This window comes from Crassostrea angulata, chromosome 4 (genome assembly GCF_025612915.1).
Source record: "Crassostrea angulata isolate pt1a10 chromosome 4, ASM2561291v2, whole genome shotgun sequence".
In the NCBI taxonomy this organism is placed as follows: Eukaryota; Metazoa; Mollusca; class Bivalvia; order Ostreida; family Ostreidae; genus Magallana; species Magallana angulata.
Window position 1 is genome coordinate 20223128 of NC_069114.1, and position 27856 is coordinate 20250983.

At 34.1% G+C, this 27856-nt stretch overlaps 4 protein-coding genes across 4 annotated transcripts; 3 read left to right on the forward strand and 1 right to left on the reverse strand.

Annotated features, from left to right (window-relative positions):
* Window positions 1-493: 493 nt before the first annotated feature.
* LOC128181384 (uncharacterized) lies at window positions 494-2818 on the forward strand. Its single transcript, XM_052849776.1, has 2 exons — window positions 494-575; window positions 744-2818. The coding sequence occupies exon 2, from the start codon at window positions 795-797 to the stop codon at window positions 2403-2405; it is 1611 nt and encodes a 536-aa protein (XP_052705736.1). The 5' UTR covers window positions 494-575; window positions 744-794; the 3' UTR covers window positions 2406-2818.
* Window positions 2819-9161: 6343 nt separating this feature from the next.
* On the forward strand, window positions 9162-13157 carry LOC128181521 (uncharacterized). Its single transcript, XM_052849947.1, has 2 exons — window positions 9162-9292; window positions 11339-13157. Exon 2 carries the CDS (start codon window positions 11354-11356, stop codon window positions 12992-12994), a length of 1641 nt encoding a protein of 546 aa, XP_052705907.1. The 5' UTR covers window positions 9162-9292; window positions 11339-11353; the 3' UTR covers window positions 12995-13157.
* A 275-nt stretch (window positions 13158-13432) lies between these two features.
* Window positions 13433-22925, reverse strand: LOC128181640 (protocatechuate 3,4-dioxygenase beta chain-like). Its single transcript, XM_052850112.1, has 2 exons — window positions 22744-22925; window positions 13433-14144 (listed from the first exon to the last, which is right to left on the reverse strand). Exons 1-2 carry the CDS (start codon window positions 22867-22869, stop codon window positions 13539-13541), a joined length of 732 nt encoding a protein of 243 aa, XP_052706072.1. The 5' UTR covers window positions 22870-22925; the 3' UTR covers window positions 13433-13538.
* Window positions 22926-24196: 1271 nt separating this feature from the next.
* LOC128181502 (coadhesin-like) lies at window positions 24197-27131 on the forward strand. The gene is made up of 6 exons (XM_052849925.1): window positions 24197-24330; window positions 24685-24840; window positions 25198-25368; window positions 25836-26009; window positions 26426-26615; window positions 26801-27131. The coding sequence occupies exons 1-6, from the start codon at window positions 24255-24257 to the stop codon at window positions 26919-26921; spliced, it is 888 nt and encodes a 295-aa protein (XP_052705885.1). The 5' UTR covers window positions 24197-24254; the 3' UTR covers window positions 26922-27131.
* Window positions 27132-27856: the final 725 nt, after the last annotated feature.

Sequence of the window (27856 nt, forward strand, 5' to 3'; positions counted from 1 at the left end):
AAATTTATAATTTTTCTACTCCAGTATGAAACCTTATTAATTAGATGCATATATGAGACTCCATGACAAGTTTGTGTATTGGATATATGCTACTCAGGTGACCGTTAAGGCCAATTGGCCTCTTGTTTGAAATTACAAAATTGGTTCAATTGTTAATAAAATTGAAATAGGAAATTGAACGTCATCAGAAACCGGACTAATTTTGATAAAATTTCTTCTGGGCTTATTTGTTTTTGTTTACACAATAATCTCACAATATCTATAATATGCAAATATAATTTGCAGTTTAAACAGTTAACACAATTTCTTTCAGAAATATTGATCAGTTTTCAATACACATTGCGGGATAAAACTTTTTTAATCTCTCTCTCTCTCTCTCTCTCTCTCTCTCTCTCTCTCTCTCTCTCTCTCTGTTTTAGATTTTTGGCAACACTTCCCGTTTCCATGCATGTAACATGTTTAATTTCCGCTTTAATCATGTGTCCATACATTTTCTGAGTGGGAGTTATAGCTTTTTATACGGATATTTCTTAAATCAATTGTTAAACCACAGAGCAAGGATCAGACTTTTTAAGGTAAGTTTAAGATTTTATTTCATTTTTTTTATTTTCGATTTTTTTTTTAGTTTTTTTAATTTAAAATTTAAAATATTTTTTTCGGTTGAAAGAATTCTTTTACTGTGCATTGTCTCCATTGTATTGAAAATAAAATCAAGAATCAAGAAGACAGTTCTCTTTATCCAGATATAATCATTAAAATCATAAAAAAGAATTGAGGGATCATCAAAGTCAACAATGGCAGCTCTCTCCGAGTTAACAGACATGATTCCGGTAGATAGGACATCTGCGAATGTTCAGCAACGAAAAGGGGTTTTCTCGGGTGTTGTTTCGGCCTGCGCCTGCTCTATTTGTTTAGTAATCGTCATCGTGTTTTCAACCGTTCGAGAGTATGCTGGACATAGTCCAGTTGTTTGGGGGTTGGAGGCAATATTAACTTCCATAGGTGGATTCATTACTTATATCATCTGGATTGTTGTTCATAAAAATGGAGATCGATCCCTGGAGCAGAACACAGAAGACGTCACCATCCGAATGAAATTATGTTTTCTCTGGTTATTTGGAATCGTTAATATCCTTAACTCTGCTATAAACATGGCCATAGATTGTGACTGCATCGATAAACATGGTAGGGAACAATTTCCTGGAGATCTAATAGTTAGCATAGCAACACACACAATTGAGATAATATTTAACACGGGACAACTTGGATTTATAAGTTCTTATTCTGCTTATCGATTAAAATCTTCAACTCTCATAAATTACGGCATATCGACAATTATTCTCACTCATGTCATAAGATGGTTTCGAACACTTTTCTCGTCACTTCTAAGTAATCACTTAATATATAACACAAACCACTCCAAAAGCTTTCTAAACAACTGTTACTGGAACACCGATTTGACACATTTTCGGAAGTCTATCGAAACTTATATCGAACCAACTCTGACAGAGTACAGTCTTCTTGCAGTTTCGTTCATGTTACGAATGTGGATATCATTTGAAAAGGAGGAGAGACCATCGCCTTTTCCTACTTCAGTTAACACCGAACGAACCCCTTTGCTTGATTCTTGCTCTCCTCAAACAAGCAACATGGGAAATATACAAATAGGGTTTGAACGTACGCATAGCCTTAGATCTGCTGTCAGGAGTTCTTCTGTATATATATGTGTCTTAGTGGCCATCGTATTATGCCTGCCAATTCTGACCACTGTAATCATGGCGTCAGCGGTGGAAAATTACTCTTACCATTACCAGCTCTCATCAGGAATAGTCCAGTGTGTCTTCAAACTTCAACTCTTTATTGTGATTCTGTTGGCGTTTTATCTATGCAATAAACAATACAAGGAAGAATGTAGTACAGAGAAAATGAATAGCAGTCGATATATTTTGATTCTCTGTACCGCAGGGGCAGTTGCATACAGTACGTTCGGGCTGATTGCAGGAATGATGTATCAAAGAATGGAGTTTCCAACACTTTCCATTGCATTAGTTATTCAAAAAATCTTTGAGATAGCTTGTACTTATTTGCAAACAATACTCATTCTACAATCCCCTGCATACAATACGGTTCGCGATCGAAAAGTCTGCATACCTGTGTATAAAGTACACTGTGTCTTGTTTACAATTAACATAATAATGTGGCTGGTGAATAGCTACATGGGGAAAGTAGTGGGTAGCGTCATGCACATAGAAGCAAGTTTTTATGGAGATAAATACTGGAAAGCTGTAAATGACGTTGTGTACCCTATCACAATCTTTTACAGATTTCATACGGCGATGGACATTTATCAATTGTACAAAAAGTACGAACACTCGTACACAATGCAGGTTTTAAATAATACTTAAGTAACCTTATATTTTGTTCATTTTTTAGATTACTTCTTGCTTTCATTACCTTTATCTTTATTTCATTTTTGTTTTTGTTCTAGTTATTGAAACAAACTTTCCTGTCGTGTTGTTTAATCAAATTTGAAGGACATTTTTTTCAAGCATTTGTAATTGTTTGTGGTGTATTTTGCATTTTTAATTTTATTTTACTAACTTCCTGTCATATTGTGAAATCACTTCGATTTGAAGTACAATTATACACATTTTAAAGTAGTGTTGGAATTATTTTCATGCAAGTGCTATTGTTTGTGAAATATGCAAAATAAATATTGGACAGGTACATCATTGTTTTCATATGAGATTTTGTTTTGAATCAAAAACCTTTGTATTTAAACTGCTTAATGAATAAGCAAATGAAATAATGAAACAAATAAAAAAAAAGTTCTTAAATCATTGTTTTTTTTAATGATTCAACTACCTCTAATGTATAAAGAATGAGAGGTGTAAAAAGTAATAATAAATAATACATATAAAATTATGACATAAATATCGACGTTAAACATTTTAGAGTATAAAACAAAGATGATGGGCAAAAAAGTTGGTGCATATCCTAAATCTATAGGGTTACAAGTGATATTGATGTTAGTATGTTTAATATACATCGTTTGGAACAAATATTTGAAAAAAGGCATTAATTATGTTGATATCTTTGTTTGTTTTAGTATATCATTCATCCTAATATGGGCATATTGCCAATCTATTCCCCAAACATCTTTGATTAGTGACAGATGATTCAATTATGTATTTTCTATATTCACGTGGATTCATCCACTGTAGAGTTCCTAAAGTGCTAAGTATTTCGTTTAACTTTGTTTCTAACCTTGTCACGTAAGCTGTCAAGTGTAAACTTAGAAGAATGATTTGCGAACTATACACGTTCACTGACATGCATGTCCCGATATTAAGTGGATGTTTACATAACACTGCACATGATGCATTGGAATTTCCCAGGTGTTTCCTCAAAAGGTGAAAGTTCATTGTTGCATGACTCATCCATCGCTGATACTACATAAGAATAATTTTTACGTAATTTTTAAAATCACACGTGTGTGTGCTAATGTCGAGTTGACATATACATGTATGTACGTATCGTAGACGATTGCGATGTACAAGAAAACCTTTCATTTCAAAATTTTTATGATTGAATGAAATGCTTACTTCGACAGACTTAAACAGGTGTATGATACTGTTGCTATAGGTTAGTGTAACCGTTGCATGGTGTCGCTGTGAAACGGCTATGCTTTGCCTGTGTGAAATGACACAGATTGTTACTTGGGGAGAATAATTGAAAAATGTGTGTGTGAAATATGTTTGTACACCGCCAAACCCTCCTGAAAATGAGATATAGAAAACGGCAAATAAAGAACAAGATGAACTAGATAAATCAATAAATATAACTTTAAAAAATATATAATAACACCTAATTGTATTCGTAGGATTTTGCGATTCAGTAACAAAAGAGTGACTGAAGGATACATGTACTACATTAGGTATATTATAATAACTTAACTAAGTGGCATAAGGTTCTGCCATTTAGTCATATTTCCAGACCTTTTTGTTAACTTTCAGTTGACCGAAAGGGCACAGGTTAAAGTTATGAATTTTTTAACAGGTGAAAAGTTCAGTCCACTACAATAAGGTCTATTTGCCGAGACCGTATCATGCATTAAGTGTTGTTTGCTTGGATTTATTAAGTAAATCAGGGAAGCTTTTTAACAACTTCTCAAACACAGAGGTCGCCAATTATAAAGCCTTTGATTGATTATTAAGCGGCCTCGGTGTTCGAGCAGGTGGCCATTTTCAGACTTTACTGATCTCCTATATTAGGAGAGCTCTAAATAAAAATATGGAAAAATTTAAAAGATAAAAAAGATGGAATTTTCCTTTAAAATACTACTTGATACCTTAAAAGTGGCGTGGTCACGATTAAGGTGTCAGTCATAGAGCTACACTGTACAAGCAAGATGCAGGGCTCACAAGTCTTTTGTCATGTAAACAAGGTTCGTGTCCTATTTTTGTTTACAAAGGTTCAATGTACCGGTAAAAAAAACTCTTTCAATCTGATTGGTCAATATTTTATTCATTTTTAGTATAAATAAATAGTTCCTAACATTTAACACATTCATTTCAGGTCTAGAACTGGAATTTTAACGTCAATATTCAAATGTTTACATAGCAAAAAATTGTAAGCTCTGTAACTCGCTTATAATAACTCAACAAATGACATGCAACTTTTGGTTGCCTTTTAATAACGCCTTGATAAAGCATTGTAAACATTAAAATCGGAAAAAAGAATTTTTTGACCAAAATCGTCACCATGCCTCGATCTTTAACAAATAATATCTTAAAATATTACGAAGAAGATCCATCCTCCTTAAACGCTCCAGAAGTCGCTCGGCATAATGTAATAACCTTGTATAAAGATATCTATATTTAACCTTATTATCAATATTCATAAATCAATTAAGTATATTTTAAAAATCGAACAAACATTTGGGCTTTTTAGAATATAACACAATTGAAAAACTATGTGGAAAGTTTCAGATTGTAGATGTTCAATGTATAAGAAGGTAATACTATTTACTTTTTAGCTCACCTGAGCCAAAGGCTCAAGTGAGCTTTTCTGATCACAATTTGTCCGTTGTCTGTCGTCGTTGGCGTTGTCGTTGTCGTCGTCGTCGTCGTTGTAAACTTTTCACATTTTCATCTTCTTCTCAAGAACCACTGGGCAGATTTCAACCAAATTTGGCACAAAGCACCACTAGGTAAAGGGGATTCAAGTTTGTTCAAATGAAGGGCCACGCCCTTTTTAAAGGGGAGATAATTGAGAATTATTGAAAATTTGTTGGTATTTTTCAAAAATCTTCTTCTCAAAAACTATTAGGCCGGTAAAGCTTAAACTTGTGTGGAGGCATCATCAGGTAGTGTAGATTCAAGTTTGTTCAAATCATGGTCCCCGATGGTAGGGTGGGGCCACAATTGGGGGATCAAGTTTTACATAAGAATATATAGAGAAAATCTTGAAAAATTTTCTTCTCAAAACTATTTGGCCAGAAACTTAAATTAAAATGGAAGCATCCTCAGGAAGTGTAAATTCAAGTTTGTTCGAATCATGGTCCCCGGGGGTAGGGTGGGGCCACAATTGGGGGATCAAGTTTTACATAGGAATATATAGAGAAAATCTTTTAAAAACTTTCATTTAAAATCTATTAGGCCAGAAAAGCTCAAATTAAAATGGAAGCATCCTCAGGAAGTGAAGATTCAAGTTTGTTTAAATCATGGTCCCCGGGGGTAGGGTGGGGCCACAATTGGGGGATCAAGTTTTACATAGGAATATATAGAGAAAATCTTGAAAAATTTTCTTTTCAAAAACTATTGACCAGAAAAGCTCAAATTTGAGTCGAAGCATCCTCATGTAATGTAGATTCAAGTTTGTTCAAATCATGGCCCCTTGGGGTAGGGTGGGGGCACAATTGGGGGATCAAGTTTTACATTGGAATATATAGATAAAAATCTTAAAAAATTTTCTTCTCAAAAACTATTTGGCCAGAAAAGCTCAACTTTGAGTTGAGGCATCATCAGGTAGTGTAAATTCAAGTTTGTTTAAATCATGGTCCCCGGGGGTAGGGTGGGGCCACAATTGGGGGATCAAGTTATGCATAGGAATATATAGAGAAAATCTTGAAAAATTTTCTTCTCAAAAACTATTAGGCCAGGAAAGCTCAAATTTGAGTGGAAGCATCCTCATGTAGTGTAGATACAAGTTTGTTCAAATCATGGTCCCCGGGGGAAGGGTGGGGCCACAATTGGGGGATCAAGTTTTACATAGGAATATATAGAGAAAATCTTTAAAAATCTTCTTCTCAAAAACTATTTGGCCAGAAAAGCTCAACTTTGAGTGGAGGCATCATCAGGTAGTGTAGATTCAAGTTTGTTCAAATCATGGTCCCCGGGGGTAGGGTGGGGCCACAATTGGGGGATCAAGTTTTACATAGGAATATATAGAGACAATCTTTAAAAATCTTATTCTCAAAAACTATTCGGCCAGAAAAGCTCAAATTAAAATGGAAGCATCCTCAGGAAGTGTTGATTCAAATTTTTTCAAATCATGGTCCCCGGGGGTAGGGTGGGGCCACAATTGGGGGATCACGTTTTACATAGGAATATATAGAGAAAATCTTTAAAAATTTTCTTCTCAAAAACTATTAGGCCGGTAAAGCTTAAACTTGTGTGGAGGCATCATCAGGTAGTGTAGATTCAAGTTTGTTCAAATCATGGTCCCCGGGGGTAGGGTGGGGCCACAATTGGGGGATCAAGTTTTACATAGGAATATATAGAGAAAATCTTTATAAATTTTCTTCTCAAAAACTATCGGGCCAGAAAGATTCAAATTAAAATGGGAGCATCCTCATGTAGTGTAGATTCAAGTTTGTTTAAATCATGGTCCCCGGGGGTAGGGTGGGGCCACAATTGGGGGATCAAGTTTTACATAGGAATATATAGAGAAAATCTTTATAAATTTTCTTCTCAAAAACTATTAGGCAAGGAAAGCTCAAATTTGAGTGGAAGCATCCTCATGTAGTGTAGATACAAGTTTGTTCAAATCATGGTCCCCGGGATAGGGTGGGGCCACAATTGGGGGATCAAGTTTTACATAGGAATATATAGAGAAAATCTTTAAAAATCTTCTTCTCAAAAACTATTTGGCCAGAAAAGCTCAAATTAAAATGAAAGCATCCTCAGGAAGTGTAGATTCAAGTTTGTTCAAATCATGGTCCCCGGGGGTAGGGTGGGGCCACAATTGGGGGATCAAGTTTTACATAGGAATATATAGATAAAAATCTTTAAAAATCTTCTTCTCAAAAACTATTTGGCCAGAAAAGCTCAAATTAAAATGGAAGCATCCTCAGGAAGTGTTGATTCAAATTTTTTCAAATCATGGTCCCCGGGGGTAGGGTGGGGCCACAATTGGGGGATCACGTTTTACATAGGAATATATAGAGAAAATCTTTAAAAATTTTCTTCTCAAAAACTATTAGGCCGGTAAAGCTTAAACTTGTGTGGAGGCATCATCAGGTAGTGTAGATTCAAGTTTGTTCAAATCATGGTCCCCGGGGGTAGGATGGGGCCACAATTGGGGGATCAAGTTTTACATAGGAATATATAGAGAATATCTTTATAAATTTTCTTCTCAAAAACTATCGGGCCAGAAAGATTCAAATTAAAATTGGAGCATCCTCATGTAGTGTAGATTCAAGTTTGTTCAAATCATGGTCCCCAGGGGTAGGGTGGGGCCACAATTGGGGGATCAAGTTTTACATAGGAATTTATAGAGAAAATCTTTAAAAATGTTCTTCTCAAAAACTATTTGGCCAGAAAAGCTCAAATTATAATGGAAGCATCCTCAGGAAGTGTAGATTCAAGTTTGTTCGAATCATGGTCCCCGGGGGTAGGGTGGGGCCACAATTGGGGGATCAAGTTTTACATAGGAATATATAGAGAAAATCTTTTAAAAAAATTCTTTAAAAAACTATTTGGCCAGAAAAGCTCAAATTAAAATGGAAGCATCCTCAGGAAGTGAAGATTCAAGTTTGTTCAAATCATGGTCCCCGGGGGTAGTGTGGGGCCTTAATTGGGGAATCAAGTTTTACATAGGAATATATAGAGAAAATCTTGAAAAATTTTCTTCTCAAAAACTATTAGGCCAGGAAAGCTCAACTTTGAGTGGAGGCATCATCAGGTAGTGTAGATTCAAGTTTGTTCAAATCATGGTCCCCGGGGGTAGGGTGGGGCCACAATTGGGGGATCAAGTTTTACATAGGAATATATAGAGAAAATCTTTAAAAATTTTCTTCTCAAAACCTATTAGGCCAGAAAAACTCAAATTAAAATGGAAGCATCCTCAGGAAGTGTTGATTCAAGTTTGTTCAAATCATGGTCCCCGGGGGTAGGGTGAGGCCACAATTGTGGGATCAAGTTTTACAATCCTTAAAAATATTCTGGGAAAGTTTTCGGTCCAAAACTCAGTACCTAATGTGAAAGCACAGGTTATGAGATTAAAGGTAGATTTAAGTTTGATGAAACCATGATTCCCTAGAGAATAGTGGGGCCACGAAATGGGGAGGGGGGGTTATAGGAATAGAGAAAAATCTTCTTACAGGTACAACAACAAAAGGGTCTTTACTAAAAAATAAGAGGTGGATAAAAATTGGCAGATTTTCAAATTTTTTTTAACAAGATCTACTGTACTCAGTTGTCAAGATATTGTTGAAACTGTAATGCTAATTTGATCAGAATTAAGGCAATTGTTGCTCAGGTGAGCGATGTGGCCCCTGGGCCTCTTGTTAATATTTATTTTCGTTTTCTTTACTTTATTTTAAAAAAAATACTTTTTCCATGTTTAAATCAAAATCTAAAATTTTAAAGATTATAAATGCATTCTGTAAGTTGATATATTGAAAGTACCAGTATTTTTTTTTTTTTAGGGGGGGGGGGATTAAGGTGTCGGAATCTTACCTTTGTTGAAATTTAAATATGGACATAAATGGTCTTTAAATTATATTTGTCATTTTGAACATACTGTAAATATCTTTCAAACTGCTATTAACGGTAAAACAACAGGTAAACTTTATTTAATGCATGATTGCTCAACTTCTTAATATTACACTGGGAATTCAGGAGGGGAATTCCCCTTGAAGAAAATATTAAAACATAACACTGTCTGAAGGCATTGTTTTTGGCATCATTATGCTGCAGTAAAATTTAGAGGATTTTCTTCATAATAGCATAAGCCCAGAAGATCGATTAGAAGATGCCGAAGGATCTCGCCATAAAAAAATAAAAAGGTAAGGATTTTTGCCAAAGTCGCCATGCGGTTGTCCTGTTTAGAGAACACTTTGTTTTTTGGGGTTTTTTTTTTAAATGTTAATTAATTCATTGTTTCACGTGACACAGCATAAGGTGTTTTTATTATAAAAAGTGTGCGATAAAAAAATTGTCACGTCTGTATAATGATTATCAAACATTTGTTTTGAAATGGTCAGTTCAACACTAAAACCTTATCGATTTTGTTCAAATTGAATGCCTCTGAGCTAGGGTCAAACACATCTATAACTTATGATGTAAATCCATCCAAACGTTGCATTATAATTTAACTTGGTACATTTAACTGCTTAGCCAAAAACCTTGATTTCCAGATTTATAATAATATTCGTAGTGTGTTTCCTCCCGAGACCTGCATGTTGTCTGTATGAACCAGATTTCTACGAGAACCGGTTTTGAGATTACAGAGTCGCTGATGGTTGTGATTGATGAGAACAAGCTAGCTACCTTTTTTCAAACAATACAGCGACATTTAATTTGTTCATGAAAGATACGATGTAAATTAAGATTGAAATGGATTACAACAAAAACAGTCATTATTTTAAAATCTATGCAGTTTAATTGAATAAACTTAACACTGTTTACGTTCATTCTTGAAATTATGTTAGATCAAAGGTATTGCAATATAATTACGCTCTGCAGTAGTTTAACTTTGATTCAGACTAATACCATGTATGTTTCAAAGAAATTTATTATTGAATAGTTTTAAAAGTTTATGTATAGTGCGTTTAAGTATTATATGTGTCTTAATCATTCTAATCGAGTGCAACCTTTATCATTTAACAAACAGAACTAGTGCAATAGATTAGAATGATTTTGCATTAAAGACCGATAACCCAACGCTAATTTTACATGTACATTCATTAGTTCTCTGTTTTCATAGAATTTAAATTAAGGGCATATGTCACCTTTTGTTGTTCATGTTAGTGAAACTTGCTATAGCCGCCATAGACACCTAATAAAAAAAAGAGAATGATATCACACAAACTCGTATAACATTAATATCAAGGTTAAGTGTAATATTCATAATGTGCATGGTTTTTCTTAACAAGAAGGGATGGTACGGAAATATTTAGATAAGTGTGTCGTAAACAATGCTATGCTTTAAAATCTTAAATAATCATTTTTTACGAAGAGTTTTCTTTTAAGATAAAGAATAATCGTTTCCTAATTCTTTTTATTACATTTATAGCGTTTTCATTTTTATATTGTAAAAATACATGTTCATTATATATATATATGTATATATATATATATAGGCTCTCTGTTATGAACATCCCATGACTCTATTTATAAGATACTGGGCGTAAACAAACATCTGAAGAATTTAGTTCTGGCCTAAGACAGCATGAACGTCTGGGTAAATTCACCATTATTATGAAGTAGAGCACTCGTCTGCTAAGAACTCTCATTGCAAATCTGTGAATGAAAAGAAGTGCTACTTACTAAAACCATCCATAGAAGATTGTTTCAGTGTTTCCTTTTTGCTTAAGTTCGAGTAAGACTCATGCGGAAACTGATAGTAAAGTTATATAAGAGTCTTAATCCGAGAAACACATTAGAAATGTATTACATAAATAAAGGAACTATAGTTTACTCAAGGCTACTGTCAGTAAGTTGGAATTTAAACCGATTTATTTCTTGTTGAACAATGTGTTTCTGTGACTAAATCATACTGTGTTTTATATATATATATATATATATATATATATATATATATATATATATATATATATATATATATATATATATATATATATATATATAAACAGTATGTGTTGTTCATTTTCTGATGTAAAGGTGCAATTTATGATTATTTGTTTGCAATTGGGTCGACCATCGAAAACTAACAATCTGTCCATGTAAATACGATTTGATATCTAAATTAGTATCTTAAGTGATTTTATTCAATTTCTTTAAGTCAGATAATGCAAGACTTAGCTAGACAGTCGGCATTTACTACAATTATTGAATATTGTGCTATTGTAAAGTTTTGATTATTTTTTTAGAGAACCACAAACAAAATGTCCGGAAGAAATCCCATTCAAGTCGATGCATTTGCCGAAGAATCACTGATGTCACCAAATCAATATTCAAGAAATGTTTCACTTTCCAAAATACTTTGTGCTAGCGGAGTAACGATTTGTGCCATCATCATTATCGTCACCATGGCAACCTCCAACCCTGACCATCACCCCGCTGTTTGGAACATCATGGCGGTAACAAGTATCATAAGTACGATAGTAACCATTGTGATATGGAACAGATTGCGCATGCGTGGTATCAACTCCATTGCTTACATCGTTTCAGATGTTGCGATAAAACCAAAAATCCTATTTTTATGGATGTTTGGGTTTGCTAGAATATTGTCTTCTGCTTTACAACTTGCAACTGGCTTCCACTGCATTCAACTAAGCGCAATCCAACTGTTTCCCGGGGAATTTGTTTTATCTACACTGACGAGCTTTTCCGACATTGCTTTTGTCATTTCTCAGTTAAGTTTCTTAAGTTCGTATTCAACATGCAAACTGAAAAAAGATACCATAGTCAATATCGGACTTTCAACGATCATTCTGACTCATATAGTCCAATGGTTTAGGACGTTGTTTTCAACTCTATCAAAAAACAATTTGATAAACAACTCAATGGCAAACGACACCAATCACACAAGTTGTTTAAATAGCAATGAATTTAAAAGCCTAATGGAAAATATTTCCCCATACATAGAACCCATGTCTACAGAATACAGTTTACTAGCTGTGGGGATTGTATTGCGTTTGCTACCATCATCGAGTGATGGTCACGTCTCGCCGACATCCATTGACAAGCAGACGATTCATCGATGGTTGGAATCCCAAAACGGCCCGGAGGAGCGCACCTCATTGCTTCCAGTGCTTGGGCCCTCCAGTTCAAGGACAGTGCAAAGATACAATTCCTGTCAATGTGACTCGTCATTAAGAGAAGACTTAACTATTTCCGCCCAGCTTCAAGTACCGTCGTTTTACCGCTGTCTTTTAGCCGCATTTTTAACGTGTCTTCCGATTTTAATAGCAGTGATTCTAAATGCTTCCTGTGGGTCTGATATTCAGTTAGGTTTAGGAGTAATCCAGTTCATTTTCAAAGCTGAACTTGCCGTACTAGTCAGTTTAAACTTCTATCTTTGGTATACCCAATTCAAACGGCAAAACGTTTATAATGACAGGTATGATGGAAAGATTATTCTCTTGTTAAGTACAGCAGGCATGTTGTTATACACGACATTTGGACTTATTGCGGGAAGCGTGGTAGACGATCGAGGACTTTCTTACATTGCGACGTTTCTCATTCTTCAGAAACTTCTAGAAATGTTCGTGGTCGTGTGCCAGACGTCGCTCATCATTAAAGCACAGAATTTACACGTTCATAATTTAAACCCAGAACCAAAATATATTTCGGCGGACAAAATGTTCTACATGTTTTTCTTGATCCGGGTCATCATGTGGGTAGCAGACAGTTACATTGGCAAAAACACTCAAAAGATCATGCCAATCGAAACGGAAGTGTACGGTAATAAATACTGGAAGACTATTAACGATATGCTTTATCCGGTTACCATGTTCTATCTGTTTCATACTTCAATCGATTTCTATCAGTTATACAAGAAATACGAAGGATTGTATACATAATTTGAAATGTTTTCTTCTTTAATATTAAAAGTTTCAAAACTACCATTAACTAATAAGCAGATATATGTTTAACTGTTTTGTGTATTTATAACATATGAGGATATCTGCTACATAGCATATTGTTTGAGATTCTTTGGGCATTTCATTATACACAAGTAATTTTCTTTCGATATGTAGATCTTTTGTTTTTGTTGACTTTGTTGTTTAATCTGATGTATTTATGTAGTCAAGATGAGAAAATAAATACGTAAAAGCGGATATTTTTAGTTCTCGTTTCCCATTTATAAAACTGTTAGATACTGAAAATAAAATGCAATTGCAATTTGTGTATCATTAACGGTTGTTACAGAACGTATTTTATTTTTAGAAACAGAATCATATAGAGGTTAAATTATCATGCATGCATATTAAATAATGCAGAGCACTTAATTTTTCCGTCGTTTTAATTCAACATCGTTATGGTTACCTAATACATGTAAATGCATTGAAAACATACATACATGTACAAGATACACAAAATATAATTATACAAATGATTAACATATCAAACTTTAATGACATTAAACATTTCAGTTGGACTTTCTCGTCCCCTCGGCTTGCGCTCTAAAACAATGTCAAATTTCACTGTCTTCATGCAGACTCCCTTTCTGCAGTAAAGGCTCGGTCGAGTTATTAACTCGTTCCTTTCCGAGGAACATATCCTGCAAGGGTCATCATTACCCAGAAAGGGATCTCCTCGGAAATACATCTGCGTCACCACGCCCATGAACTCCCGTCCCCCGTGCACTTTATAATGTATATGACGCGGTCTCGTGTCCCTATGAGCCCGATCAATAGTGTATCTCCCAGGATTAACGGTTGTGAATTCGTAATACCCGTTTCTGTCCGTCATAATGTAGCCACGGCAGTCCGTCCAATGGTATCTCCCGTCCACATCGGCTTGCCAGACTTCTATTTTGGTATTGGGGATGCCCGTGCGGCAGTCGTCCGCGTACACGTGACCGTGGACAGTGAGGGTGTGGTTGTGATAGCTGTCCCTGTCCCCTGTACAGTACTGGGTCAGTCTCTTGGTCCTAGGCTCATAGTAAGGCCCGTAGATATCTGGGGGTGTGGGTCTACAACGCCTAGAGTTGTTCCGTCTTACAAACACCTATGTTAAAAAAGATAGACCCTAAAAATTGTTTACAGGTTAATAAACTTACATTTGATATGTGATATATATTGGGGGTCGGCATTATATAAATAGTGCCTGTTTGGGAGGATAAATGTTGAAATTTACACCCCGAGACAACCACCAACCCCCCAAACAGGCACTATTTATTTTGTTATACTGAATGTCTTAATTTTAAAGAAAATGTTACTGCTTTTTATATAGAAATGATGTGAATTCTTTGTTGAACCGTATGCGCATGATTTACGCGCACGTAACAATTTGTTGTTTTACCCGTTGCCAAGTGTGTTGCTAACGCTGAGGGTAATAGAACGGATTACCAACTGCTTCTAAACCAATCAGATTTCAGTATTTAACATGAAAGTATTATAAATTGCATAATGTACTGCCAAAGACTTTACACAGTAGTCAGTTGTTTTCTAGTCTATGCTGACCCCCTTGATGGTGTATATATTTATTTTTCGTCATTTACTTAAATAAATGACATGTGTTCATTTCTATAGCTGTTTTGTTTTCTCTATACTTAACATCAAAAAACTAAGTGCAGTTGTCTTGGCTTTAAATAACATGGGCACATTAAAGACTTTTGATCTAGTTAGAAGATCACGGACTTTAGAAATAAGACTACAATTGTATTGCAAATTAAACTGACAAGTTTTTTAAGGCCGTGGCCCCACTCCCCCACTTTTTTGGCAGCAGACAGTTTTCTTAAATTTAAGTATAAGAAATAAGAAATGAAACGATCATGGAAATGCCCCGCCCCTACTTTTCGGGGAGCGTTTAATAAATAAATGAAGGAAAACCTCAACCGCAAGAAGTTCATATATGTAAAGCCGGAGAGATGCATGCTCTATTGAAACTCAAATGAAAATCAATGTTATTTAGGTGACATCTATAAAACCTGACATAATACACGTAAAGCAGAGATTTGTAAATAAATCGAAGCTGTTTTACTATCAATACCAAATATGCCATGATAGACTACTTTGGGGTCTTTAAAAGTATGGTAGCTTAGATTCTCATCAAATTCATACATTTGATCCTTTAAAATACAAATAGAATTCAACTGTTTCCCCGTTTTAATCTATCTAATTGTTTTCATGGTACTGAAAGGAAATTTCGATTCCAAATGAATAATGCAAAATTATTATCTAACGAGATATATTCGTTTGTTGTTCCGACAAATCTATTGTATCATACGATATACATATACATGTAATTGTATATTGTAAATATTGATGAGGTGAAATTAAAATTCTCAATTAGTAATCATTTAAGAGCTAATTTCCTTTATAATGGCTCATTAGTTTCAAAATGCATGATGTGAACTCATTATAAAATTTAACGAGCTGATGAATACTTATGACGTAGAAAAACTTTAAGTATTGTCAAAATTTATAAGGAAAATTTTTAAATTCCGCTCTTCCTAAAACAAACCTACTGTATTGTACTATTCAACTTTTTAAAAAATCTTCATTTCTATTTGTGTACATGTATATAGGTAAAATTTCAACGAATTCAAAATCTTAATTTCTATTACTGTACATGCACGTGTGGTCCTTGCCTGTTTTTGTGTTCATTTGTATATACTTGTGTAGAATCTCATATACCATTGTGGCAACGCACTTTTAAAAAAAAAAATTACGTGCTGAAATTTTTTTAAGAAGTGCGTAAAATTTGGGACCAAATCAAAGCAATTTGAAAAAAATATCTTTCTGGTGAAAATAAAATTAATTCTCTGAAACGATGCTTAAATAGTTTTGTGTGAACTCCCTCCTCCCTCCAGTGTTTGTCTAGATAAATTGAAAGAAGACAGATTGCATTTCCTGATGTAGAAAATTGAATGGGCAAGGCCATGCCAGGAGATTGACCGATGTTTGTACACTCCAATAATGTGTAAACAAAAATCAGAAGAAAAAACCCACCTTTTTGTGCTGATTAATTATTTGAATTTATAATTTCCTTTTAGTTTTCTTTATGAGTTCTTTTCTTTATAAGTTAATATAAAAGATTCAAAGATGATTTCATTTCCATTTTGAAAATAACGAACCTAATGTCAATACCTTTTCCGATTCAGTCTTAATGGTACCTTTGTCCCCATGGTTGACAACTAGGCAAGTGCATCATATAAATGCATTTTAAATTAAAAACGTGACAAGGCCAACATTCAGTTAAATATATAATGAAATTGATTCAATATTATGATATATCACGACACAAAGATCAGTACAGAAATTAAACCACAAAGGTTGTGGTATAAAATAAACTTGATTTATTGCAATTAATTAGTCATTGAAATTAGTAATTGAAATGTCCTGCCGCACTGTTTGTGAACGCTGCTAATTGCGAGGTTACCCCCCCCCCCCGATTTTTTTTATCCAATTTTTGTTCAATAAATAATTAATTTCAAATAATTATCTCTCTATGATCTATTATTTAAGATTCTTCCTAAAACCTTGTTGCCCCTCTTTTTCTTAGTTACTTATTTTTGCATTATTAGATTTTTAATAAGAAATAAAAAGGGCATATTCTTTTATTCCTTTTCATAGTATTTCGTGCCACCGTAATATAAACAATGCATAGCAAACTATTTTAAGATTACGATGCATTGAATATGGGTATTCCAGAAATTATTATCAATAATAATGCTTCAAAAGATAACAAATAGCTTATGGGATGTTAAGAAATGGATTTTACATTAACTTATTTTAAGGGTTATCTTTGACGTGGCAGAAATTGTACGTTATTATGTCAAACATTTACTTACTGTTTCCGTCTGCATGAAACAAGTACAAGGTTATTTGTTTCTGGTTATCAAAAATATTAAGCAATGTACATTTGTGGAAAAATCCAACAAAAAGATTGTTAAGAACCTTTTACGTTTTTCTTTTTAATTCAAAAAAGAAAAAAGCAATGTACATTACTGGCAAAATTAAACAAAAGGTTTTTATATACCTTTATTTTTTTTTAGAAATAAAATCGAAAGAAGAAAAAAACACGCATTAAATGCCTGGGTACTTACAGGGATTATTTTGGATTCCTGAGCATAATCCAGAACAATGTTAGCCAGGATTAAAAGAACAGAAATCAAGCCCTGAGGAACCATTACTGAATTCCTATCAAAGGAACCAAAAGAAATTCTGCTGGAAAGGTCGGAGAAATCTGAAATTTTATACGGTTTTGGCTGGGAAAAAATATTTAAATGAGAAGAGATGAAATCCGTTTGACAGAAGATATTTCGCAGCAAAAGGTCACTCCGGCGAGGCAATTGCGTTTAAGCCACGATCGCGATGTAGGACAACGCAACATGCCGGTGTCATTGAAGACGGATTGGGAGTTCGAGATTGATGTACAGCCAATAGCTTCCATCGTAAAAAAAAACAGAAAAAAACTGTACGCTTCAAACATTTCAAGTTGAGTAATTAGTTAATGCTATACTTATATAACCATATCACTGAGAGAGAGAGAGAGAGAGAGAGAGAGAGAGAGAGAGAGAGAGAGAGAGAGAGAGAGAGAGATTAACATCTACTTACACTGACATGTATGAAATAAAAATAAACAAAGGACAATTTGAGTTTGATGATTGACAAACATACATGTAGCTGCTCTTTGCAGTTTTAGATCCTATCAGATATTAATTCACTAAAAAACCGATTAACTAGTTAGGATTCATTTCTACACTACAAGACCATTACAGTTTTATATCACTTAGGGATTCAAGTTCAGTAAATTAATCTATATATTTGTATGTACATGCATGGCCTACCTACACTGTATAATAAAATTTGCGTAACCCCCCCTCCCAATTCATGTAGTTCCCACTATTGCACCTTAAACAAAAGTAATCTCTCTCTCTCTCTCTCTCTCTCTCTCTCTCTCTCTCTCTCTCTCAGAAATGTTCACCTGTAATACTTATGTACATTTAATGAAAGCGATGCTAACAAGGTTATATCCATTCTTTTGCAGAATGTTAAATACATGAACATGCACAAAAAAATTTATTACAAATTTAATTACCTCAAATGTAGGCGGAAATACATTAAGTATGTACATATATTTTTTTTAAGTGGTAAACTCAACTGGAAACAGATGAATAAACTCACATAACAAATATAGATTTTGGCATTTTCCCTATTATCGACATCCGCGGATCAAGACAATTTTTCTGGGGGGGGGGGGGGGGGGGGTTACACTTATCAACAAAAATGAACTTCCTAATCCGAGAGGGGGGGGGGGGGGTATACCCACTACCCACATACCCACTCCAAAAAAGCCTAATTCCCAAAATCATGAAATTCCTAATCCGTGGGGGGGGGGGGGGGGGGGGGGGGGGGTTATATCCACTCCAAAAAAATATATCTAGGGAAATCAAATTCCCAAAAATCATGAAATTCCTATTCCGTGGGGGGAGGGGGGGGGGCATATTTGTGATAATTTCACTATGTAGATTTAATAAACTTTCAATTTCCCAACTCTAGATCCGCACATGACCGACTGAAATTACATGCGACAGCTATTTGATTTTACTTTGGGGGTTCATCATCATGAAAATGGTGAAAAAAGTGATGTTGTTTTTTTTTAATTGTACCGGGTTTAAAGTAAATACAAAAGTTACTAAAAGACCATCATATTTTTGTACGAAATGAAAGTCAGTAAATTGATTTTAAAAGATCTTTAATCTGCTCTTCCTGAAAAAAAACCCATACAGTCTACTCTAGTGTATTATTCATTTTTTTAAAAATCTAAACTACATATACATGACTCTACTTGGGACCCTTGCCTGTTTTTGCTTCTTTTCCTTTGTATATACTTAAGTTCAAAAATAAACACTGGTCTTAAGTGAATGAAGAATCGGTCGCTTGAATAGGAACAGATTGAAGGGATACATTAGTACAGAAATATCATGTAAAAAATTTTCCCTTTTACTCTCTACCACAGCGGAAGACGGTCCCTAGCCCCTAATGTTTCATTCCAAAATACATGATATTCAGCAACTTGGAGTAAATGTTTAAGATCGGAAAAAGAAATACGCTTTGTTGCAAATTAAGTACAGTGATATTAAAGAAATGAACCAGCCAAACAAGAACTCCTCCAGTGGTATGCTAAAGAATAAGTACTTCAACATTTAAACCCTCTTTTCAAATTCTAATCAAACAAATCACTTGATTTTAAAACTATAAATTGACAAACATTAAATTATTATAAACTTAAAAGAAGGTATTAGGGTGTGGGTTTTTTTCGCACTGATTTTATAAAAGAGCATATTGTTTTTTTGATAAACCTAACTAACGTATCCTTTTTTCACGCCATGTTTGTTTACAGGCACATGTAATTGAAACCAGTTGAAATATGTTATACATTGATAATATTTTCGATATATATTATATAATAAATCATTTTTAGTTCCTGGTATAGCCCAATGTACCAGATAAGAAGTACATTGTAAATGTGTTGCATACGCAAAAAAAGAAAAGGCAAATGCTAAGCGATGTTAGAGTAGTTTGTGTCATTTTTGAATTATTCAAATCTCCTGAGTTACAGTAATTTTATGCATTGGCATCGAAACCGGGGGGAGGGGGGGGGGGGCTTAGGGATTAGCCCCCCCCCCCCCACTTTTTTTTGCAAAGTGATACCTAACCATTAGGCACATAGCATGATAGGGGGTTCAGCCCCCTCCCCCCCACCCCCACACTTTTTCTCGCAGAAAAGATTATTAATTGTTCCTAAATTTACCTTGAAAGATTGAGAAGTTGGATTCAGAGGCAGAAAAGATTATTAATTGTTCCTAAATTTACCTTGAAAGATTGAGAAGTTGGATTCAGAGGCAAACTAGCCCCCCCCCCCCCCCCCCCCCCCCGACGGATTAGGAATTTCATTATTTGGGAAAAAAAATTTTGGTAGGTATGATTAATTTTTGGATTTCCATGATTTTGGGAATTAGTTTTTTTTCTCAATATGTCTGAGGATTAGTCTAGCCCCCCCCCCCCCCCCCCCAAGTACCACAGTACCAATTATTTCTATTAAATTCTAAACAATTTTTTTTCAAAGTACCTTAAAGATGGTCTCAAAATGAACGCACTTTGAAAAAAATTTCAATTTCGTAATTTTCCAAAGTGCGTTGTAACAATGCTCGTAATCGCCGCGAGCTCTTAGTACTCAAAATTAAGGTGGTATGGCACATCTGTCGATATTGATGTGAATTAAAGTACATCATAATTAACATACTTTCAACGAATTAAAACTTTCAAATTTTAAAATATTTAATCAAAAAATGCGTTTTTAACAATTTTAAAATTTTGGAAAGGTAGATTTTTTAGAATCTCCAGCGGGATTCGAACTCATGAATTACAGATTCGTAGTGAAACTTCTAACCCACTGTGCTACGCTTTAATCAAACTACAAAGCCAAGTAGTAGTGTTATAAAATATTTCTATAGAATACAGTATTGCCAGTTTAAAGAGTGTATTTATGGATATTTTGTGTATATAAGACAATGGTTAATGCCCAAAAATTTGAGTCTATTAATATTTTAATATAGTAGTATAGATAGATACACGTGCATGACACACAGGACATCACTACCAAGATCAACTATATTCGCATAAATTCTTTTATAATTATGATTTTTAAGCGCTAAGCGCATTTCATATTGTCATTAACTAAGTTTTTTGTAAAATTGTTAAATTTTATTAAGTTGATAATGATAGTGAATCCCATGATAAAGCAAGCTCATGGTAATTATGATATACAATTTTGGGTTTTGTTGTTTCGCAAATAATTTCCTGCCTGATACATTCAAATTGATGGAATTTGAAATGTTGTTATGTAAGCTGACATTTTAATTGAAAAGTGCATCCAGGTGCATTTATGAATACGTTAGATTTGTCAGCAGAATGAAGAATTACATTTTTTTTTCATGCATAATTTAAGGGATGTACTGTATTTACACTGTGCATGTCCAATGGGTAATTATTTGGACTTTTGTGTTATATAACAATGATTTTGATATGCGAGTGTACAAACACCGTGCGATTGAGTAACAAAGATTCCGATAGAATAAGAAATATGCGATATATCTAACATGGAAACATGAAGTTAAGTTATTCAGTGTATAGTGAAGGGATATTGAACACATTTGAATCATTTTAAATTAGTTAAATATATATTAACTTAATTTACATGACTGACAACATACATGTTTTTTTTTCTTGAGTGTCCAAGATACACTCAACAAAGAGTTAAACTTTTTAATCAATTTAATGACATTAGTGTAACTTTCCATATTAACTATATTCTTTATGGTAGTTCTGAATTTTCATACAACGTAAATTGTAAAATTGTTTCTTTTGTTCATAGTTATAGCTTCTAAGCGTTTTTGATTTCTTTTCTTCAAATGGGCTGGATCATGACACCAATATTCTATGTCTGTCTGTCGGTATGAATGAATGTGGAGATGGGTTTATAAATGTAGGAATGAAATCAATGTGTTCATGTACAAATGTGTATATGTTAAACAACAAGTTAATTTATCATCATATGACAAAAGTCAAGCTTATTATTTATTATCCAATTATCCTTTGTCTTGTATACAAATATATCAATAATATATCACCCTGTAAACTGGTAAATTATACTACATACTATATACTATATTCTATGATTATTTTATAACACCACTTCTTGACTTTGTATTTTAGAGAGGGTTTATATAGGCTTTGCCTGTTGCCTAATCCATTTGATTACTCAAAAAAATATGTTTAAATTAAAAAAATACATGTATAAGAAGCTGGTCATTTTGCACTTAAAACTTTTTTTTGAGGAGTTATCTTCCCTTGATGAAAAGAAGAAAACATTTAATTAAGTTGAAATATCTGTGGTAAATGATTCATTTTGTTTCATATTTTAATAAAAAGAAAGTGTATGCATGCATGTACCGAGAGATTTGTATGGATTTCAAGTTACTTTTACAATATCTTAATAAAACATACGTTACCCATTGGCTTCAATGTAAAATTCAAGGTGTAATTAAATGGACAATGACCAATTTGACAATTCCATTGAGGAGTATCTTTTTTTAATTATAACTTCAAATGATACCATGGTTATATAAGAATATCGGACCATTCATTCATTTACTACAAAATGTGGTCATTATACATGTACATTGAATACCTTAAAACACAGTGACTGTTGTTATGTTTATGTATAAGGTGGTATGGGACACATACATGTATTAAAGAGGGAAAATATAAATCATAATGAAATACTTTCACCGATTTGAAATTTTCAAATTTTACAATAATTGACCAGAAATTATGTTTTAAATTTTTTTGAAAAGGTAAAAAATAATAAAAGACCGGAATTCGGACTCATGATTTACATAGTCGCAGGTAAGTAAACGTTCTTACCCATAGCGCTATTAGCTGTTAGGTAACAATTTCGGGAAAGAAAAAAAAAATATGAAATAATACATGATTTTATTGTTTATATTGTTAGGAAGTACGTCTTGATATGGTGTCCGATTGCACCTTAAGTTCACGTAAGTAAAAAAAAAAGTGACAAAATATTTACGACTCACCGGCGGGTCGTTACTATTCTTGATTTCATTTTCCTCCAAAAGACAGTGAACTGGATTGACCAAAAGTTGTACATGTACCATAAAGAGAAAGAGCCTCGTGCATGTTTTCATATTGCCAGACGACATCGCAGTGTAGACGATCTCGCACAGGACTGTCCTCCCCGAAAAACAACAGAAGAAAAACAAAACTGGGATTTGTCTTTCATGAATATAAATGAATTGTCCTTGGCAGGGATTTTTTTTCCCGCTGATTAGATTCTGAGGCAAGAAGTGGAAATTTTTCTTTTATTTGGGGAGGCATTCCAAAGAATCAATGATAATCCTTCATTGATATTTTGGATAGTTAGGAAGGAGGCGATGTTTACATCAGATGTTTCTGAATTAAAGGATAACAAACCATTCGAAAAAAAAGAGCTGTATCATCGATTCGTCAAAAGTCGTGGTGACAACTCAATCACTCACTCACTCTCTCTCTCTCTCTCTCTCTCTCTCTCTCTCTCTCTCTCTCTCTCTCTCTCTCTCTTGAAAATTTATCATGCATTCTACTACAGTTATTGCCGAGATCAAAGAAATGCCGCGGACATTTTTCTCCAATATACCACGAACGTCATCAGTAAATTATCAGATCAGAAATACCTATTTGTCTCGCACTGACCATGAAAGTACAATTTCAAACCGTAAAAAGTTTTAAAACTATGTCAATTTCACGTGTTAGTTCCAGTCAAAACGATGTGTATTGCCTCAGATGTTTATTTTTAAGAGATCAATGCGGCTTTTCCTAGGACCTCCCTAGCACATTTTCACTGCGTGTTTTTACATAAAATATATAACGTGTAATAGTAATTAATAATCGTATTAAATTGCCCTTAAAATATTAGGAACATGATTCAAAGATATTTTATGAATAAGTAAAGAGTATTAAAAATCCAAAGAAAGATTCTGTCGTCTGCATGTGATTCCTTTGATCGATACACATGTAAACATTACTAACAAAACCATTGGGGTTACACGGAACAGCCGTCAAAATGACCTAAATCGTCTCTCCAAATGGAGAAACGATCTGTAGAAATACTGGGCTGTTAGAAGAATAAAAATAAAGTTCTTGTTATCGGTCTCGAAATGTTGTTTGAAATATAAAAGCCTCGGCTAACGCCTCGGCTTTTATATTTCAAAACAACATTTCTCGACCTCGGAGGTTATTCTGCAACATTCACGAAAACTCGTACTTTATTTTAATTGCCCCCCCCCCCCCCCCAAAAAAAAAAAAAACAAACAAACAAAACAAAACAAAAACCGCAAACAATTTTAACAATTCAACAATTTATTTTAAACAGATTAACATATCCGGTTCGAGTATCATCTGTTTACAAACAAATAAGACGAGACTAGATCGGTGTCGTAACGTCGACAAGGATCCGGCCGACACCGAGCCCGATGTATTTATAATATTATACAATATACTCACCCCTTCATATCCGTGTTTTTAAAAGTACTGTAATGGACGTCGAGTCATGTTCTGCAAGCTGGGGGCCAGAATCTGGTATCTATGGTTAGTTTGGATTTCTATCGTCGATGGTCACTGGGGAGGTTTGTTAAACTATAATTACAAATTCTGTCTCTATCATTGTCATCCCCAGTTACACCAACACGTATATGTAGATTCATGATGTGTATGCGTCCTTGTGTATTTGATTTTATAATGTAACAGGATTAACTGGATAACACAAATAATTGAATGAAAATCAAATTATTTTTTAAAAAATTACAAAGATAATGTTTCCACTCCAGAAATAGACTAATTACTCAAATGAATTTATTAATCTTCCTTTTAGGTCTTTACCATGTACTGAATAATTATACAACGTACATGTATACATATTCAGTTTGAAAATTTTAAAAGGGTTACATATATATTTCATTACATGTTGTTTTTTTTATCAGTGTGTTGTGCTAAGTGGTCAAATTGGACAAGTTGGAGCGCATGCTGTATTAACAAGCAGTCTCGTTATCGAACATGTCTCAGGTCCAATTTTGACGGCACAGGAACACAATGTGCAGGGAATGATCGAATTTTCCGGCATTGCTGGGGATGCCCAAGTAAATTTGAAAATCTTTGTTATAAATTTTATGAGATTTTTATTATTTTAGAACCATTTTAATAGGTGCTTGGACTATAGGTAGTTGTCAAACAGAAATAAGACGTTGGCCTGTCTATTTAATTGCTGGCCACTGAGCTATGGCGCTTTGATATAAACAAGATTTGTATAGCTTTTGAGCTATGAATACGAAATCTGTTCATATTTCTCTTGAAACCAGCGTCATTTTTAACTTGTTCTGATGCAACGAAAAGATAGTTACATCCTACCAAAAGTCCAAGGTCTTGATAAAATCGTTCTACATATATAAGAAACAACAATTATCTGAGCTTCGGTATTTCTTTGATTGTTTTGTAAGATGAAACGCTTAGTGTAAAGCTCACACCTTGGACTATGTGCTCAACGACGTGTGGAGAGGGACTTAGGAGCAGGACTGTGTATTGCGACTTAACAAACGAACAAGTTAATCATTACAAATGTCGAGGAGAAACAGCGTATGTTGTAGGCTGCAAGATGAAACAATGTACAGGTTTGTTTTGATGAGAGAGAGAGAGAGAGAGAGAGAGAGAGAGAGAGAGAGAGAGAGAGAGAGAATAGCATATTCTTATTTTTCTTATTTATTCGTGCTTCAGCTTTCACAACTTTTTAATTTCATTTTGGGGATTTAAATTTGTTTCATTCTTCCTATAGTCCTTCAGCCAAAGGCATTCTACAATGATCGTAATTTCGATCTGACATTTAGAACCACTTCTCTGAGATCCACTTGCAATTTACACTGAAATAAACTTATTGAAAACATTTTAACAGTGATAAGTGTAAATTTTATTAACCTATATTAATAAAAAAATCTCCCGTGTCTCCGTTCTGCTCACTCGACAATGTTAACCGTAAATGATCTGTAAAAATGAAACCCATGAATTTTTTTTTCTCTATAATGATTGGAGCATTCAATTCTCTTATATATCATGGTGACTAAATTTGTGCTTTTATTCTTAGTGGACGGAAATTGGTCCATTTGGTCTCCCTGGGAAGTTTGTACGGCTGCGTGTGGTAAGATGGGGTTAACTAACCGAAGCCGTGCCTGTGTGGATCCAGTTCCCCAAAACGGCGGCAAAATGTGTTCTGGGAGCCATTTTGAGAGTAAACTATGCATCTCGACCTCATGTCCAGGTTTGTGGCTTGTTCTTTGCCAACATTTAATTACACAAACTATGCTGTTAAATTGTAAAGTTCTTTTAACAAAATATTAGTTGAAGTAACATTTGTTAAACTGTTTAATTTGCTTAATATTAATTATGAATTAGGGTTACCATGTATATGAATTAGTATAGATTATCTAATTTATAGCATAAGTAAGCAGTTTATTTATGTCAAAGAATAGACTTGTCTGCTCTCTTTTGATGTTATTTTGAAGACTCTTTGTTTTTTAAACTTTACATTTATTTAATCAAATAAACATTAATTTATTTATGTTGATACTTTCGAACTTTTAATAAGCGTGATAGCATTTCTCTACATTTCATTTTTGGCTTTGATATTAAGATAAACCTTCCTTTTAATATCTGTTGTATTGGAAACTCCCATAGATACCACCCCTATGAATCGTCTAGTCACAGAGATTCCCGTGGCATATGACGAGCATCGCGGAGGAGCAGACGACTCACAGAGCAGCCCAATTGAAAGCTTTTTAACCAAACATTCTTTGCTTATGGCATCCATTATTGGCTCCGTAGGATTCATCATATCTGTTTGTATTGTCACAGCGTTCGTATTTAGGTAAATCACATCTCTCTCTCTCTCTCTCTCTCTCTCTCTCTCTCTCTCTCTCTCTCTCTCTCTCTCTCTCTCTCTCTCTCTCTTTCTCTCTCTCTCTGATATACGATCAAGCTGATGTACCATAAAGACAAATTTGGACGCGATAATTTTATTATTGCATCAATTGAATTTGATATTTGTTATAGGTATCTAGAGAAAAAACGATTACGTACAACTCCATACAGAATGAAGAAAGTAAGGTTTGAAGGAGATATACGGACTGTTGTTTTGTATCCTAACAGCAAAAACCCAATGGAATCAACCTAGCCAATTCCGTATTATTATGGAAAAGTCGTGCTCGGACAATTAAATCCAAAGCAATAGGAGTTGTTCATTGTTTAGTTATAGACACTTTTTTCATTGCGCTTACATGTATCACATGGTTACATAGTCATATCTTTTAGATCATTTCATTATATTGTAATGTTTTACATGTAAGCGAATCATAATAAAGAACTATTTATAAGATCCAATTAATTTCTGCCATTATTATAAATTGGAACTTTTGATGGCATGAAATATTTGAATTCTTTCAAGAAGGATAGTGCCAGAGAGAGAGAAAGAGAGAGAGAGAGAGAGAGACTGAGTTTGCAAAGGATTATAGACATTGTATGAAAATCTATACTTATTTTATGAAGACATTTTGCCAGTAAACTACAAAATGCCTGCACCAGAGTAGTTGCTTACACCTTTGGTATTTCAACATGTGTGAGATTATTGTGATATTACGAATTAAGTAATTAAAGACCTACTTTAATTTTTGATAAGCGGGCTCGCAATAGCAAAAATGAGAGTAAGTTGGTGGATTCAGGTCAGTATTAGTTAGCATAAAAATAAATACTTGCAATGAAATGATACTGAATATTTACCAGGAACGCATGGAGAGTTTACATAGATAACATACATTCATTGCATGATTGTGAGGGAAATATGAGGTTTTATTCCCCCAAGAAAAAAATTATATTTCCCGAAGGCATCGCCCTGGGCGATAGGTGAGAATAAGAATACATCGGGTTTTAATCGTTTTTAATTCTAATAAAGCAATTAATAACATAATGAATTTTTACCAGTTTCTTACTATGTCCGTTTTTTTTTTATATGAAAAGGATGCTCATCGTCAAGGGAATTATGAAGTTTTACTCCCAGGCTGAAGCTAGCAGCCATTAACTGCAGCCACTAAGCCCGTAGAAGCTAGCAGCCAA

What these genes read in the sequence shown, in the direction of transcription:
- LOC128181640 (XM_052850112.1), bottom strand. Translation starts at nt 22,869, where the DNA reads ATGTCGTCTGGCAATATGAAAACATGCACGAGGCTCTTTCTCTTTATG. An exon ending in AGAATAGTAACGACCCGCCG is followed by an intron (nt 14,145 to 22,743) that starts GTGAGTCGTAAA and finishes TTTTTAACATAG; the next exon opens with GTGTTTGTAAGACGGAACAA.
- LOC128181502 (XM_052849925.1), top strand. Translation starts at nt 24,255, where the DNA reads ATGTTCTGCAAGCTGGGGGCCAGAATCTGGTATCTATGGTTAGTTTGG. An exon ending in GCATTGCTGGGGATGCCCAA is followed by an intron (nt 24,841 to 25,197) that starts GTAAATTTGAAA and finishes TTGTTTTGTAAG; the next exon opens with ATGAAACGCTTAGTGTAAAG. An exon ending in CAAGATGAAACAATGTACAG is followed by an intron (nt 25,369 to 25,835) that starts GTTTGTTTTGAT and finishes TTTTATTCTTAG; the next exon opens with TGGACGGAAATTGGTCCATT.
- LOC128181521 (XM_052849947.1), top strand. Translation starts at nt 11,354, where the DNA reads ATGTCCGGAAGAAATCCCATTCAAGTCGATGCATTTGCCGAAGAATCA.
- LOC128181384 (XM_052849776.1), top strand. Translation starts at nt 795, where the DNA reads ATGGCAGCTCTCTCCGAGTTAACAGACATGATTCCGGTAGATAGGACA.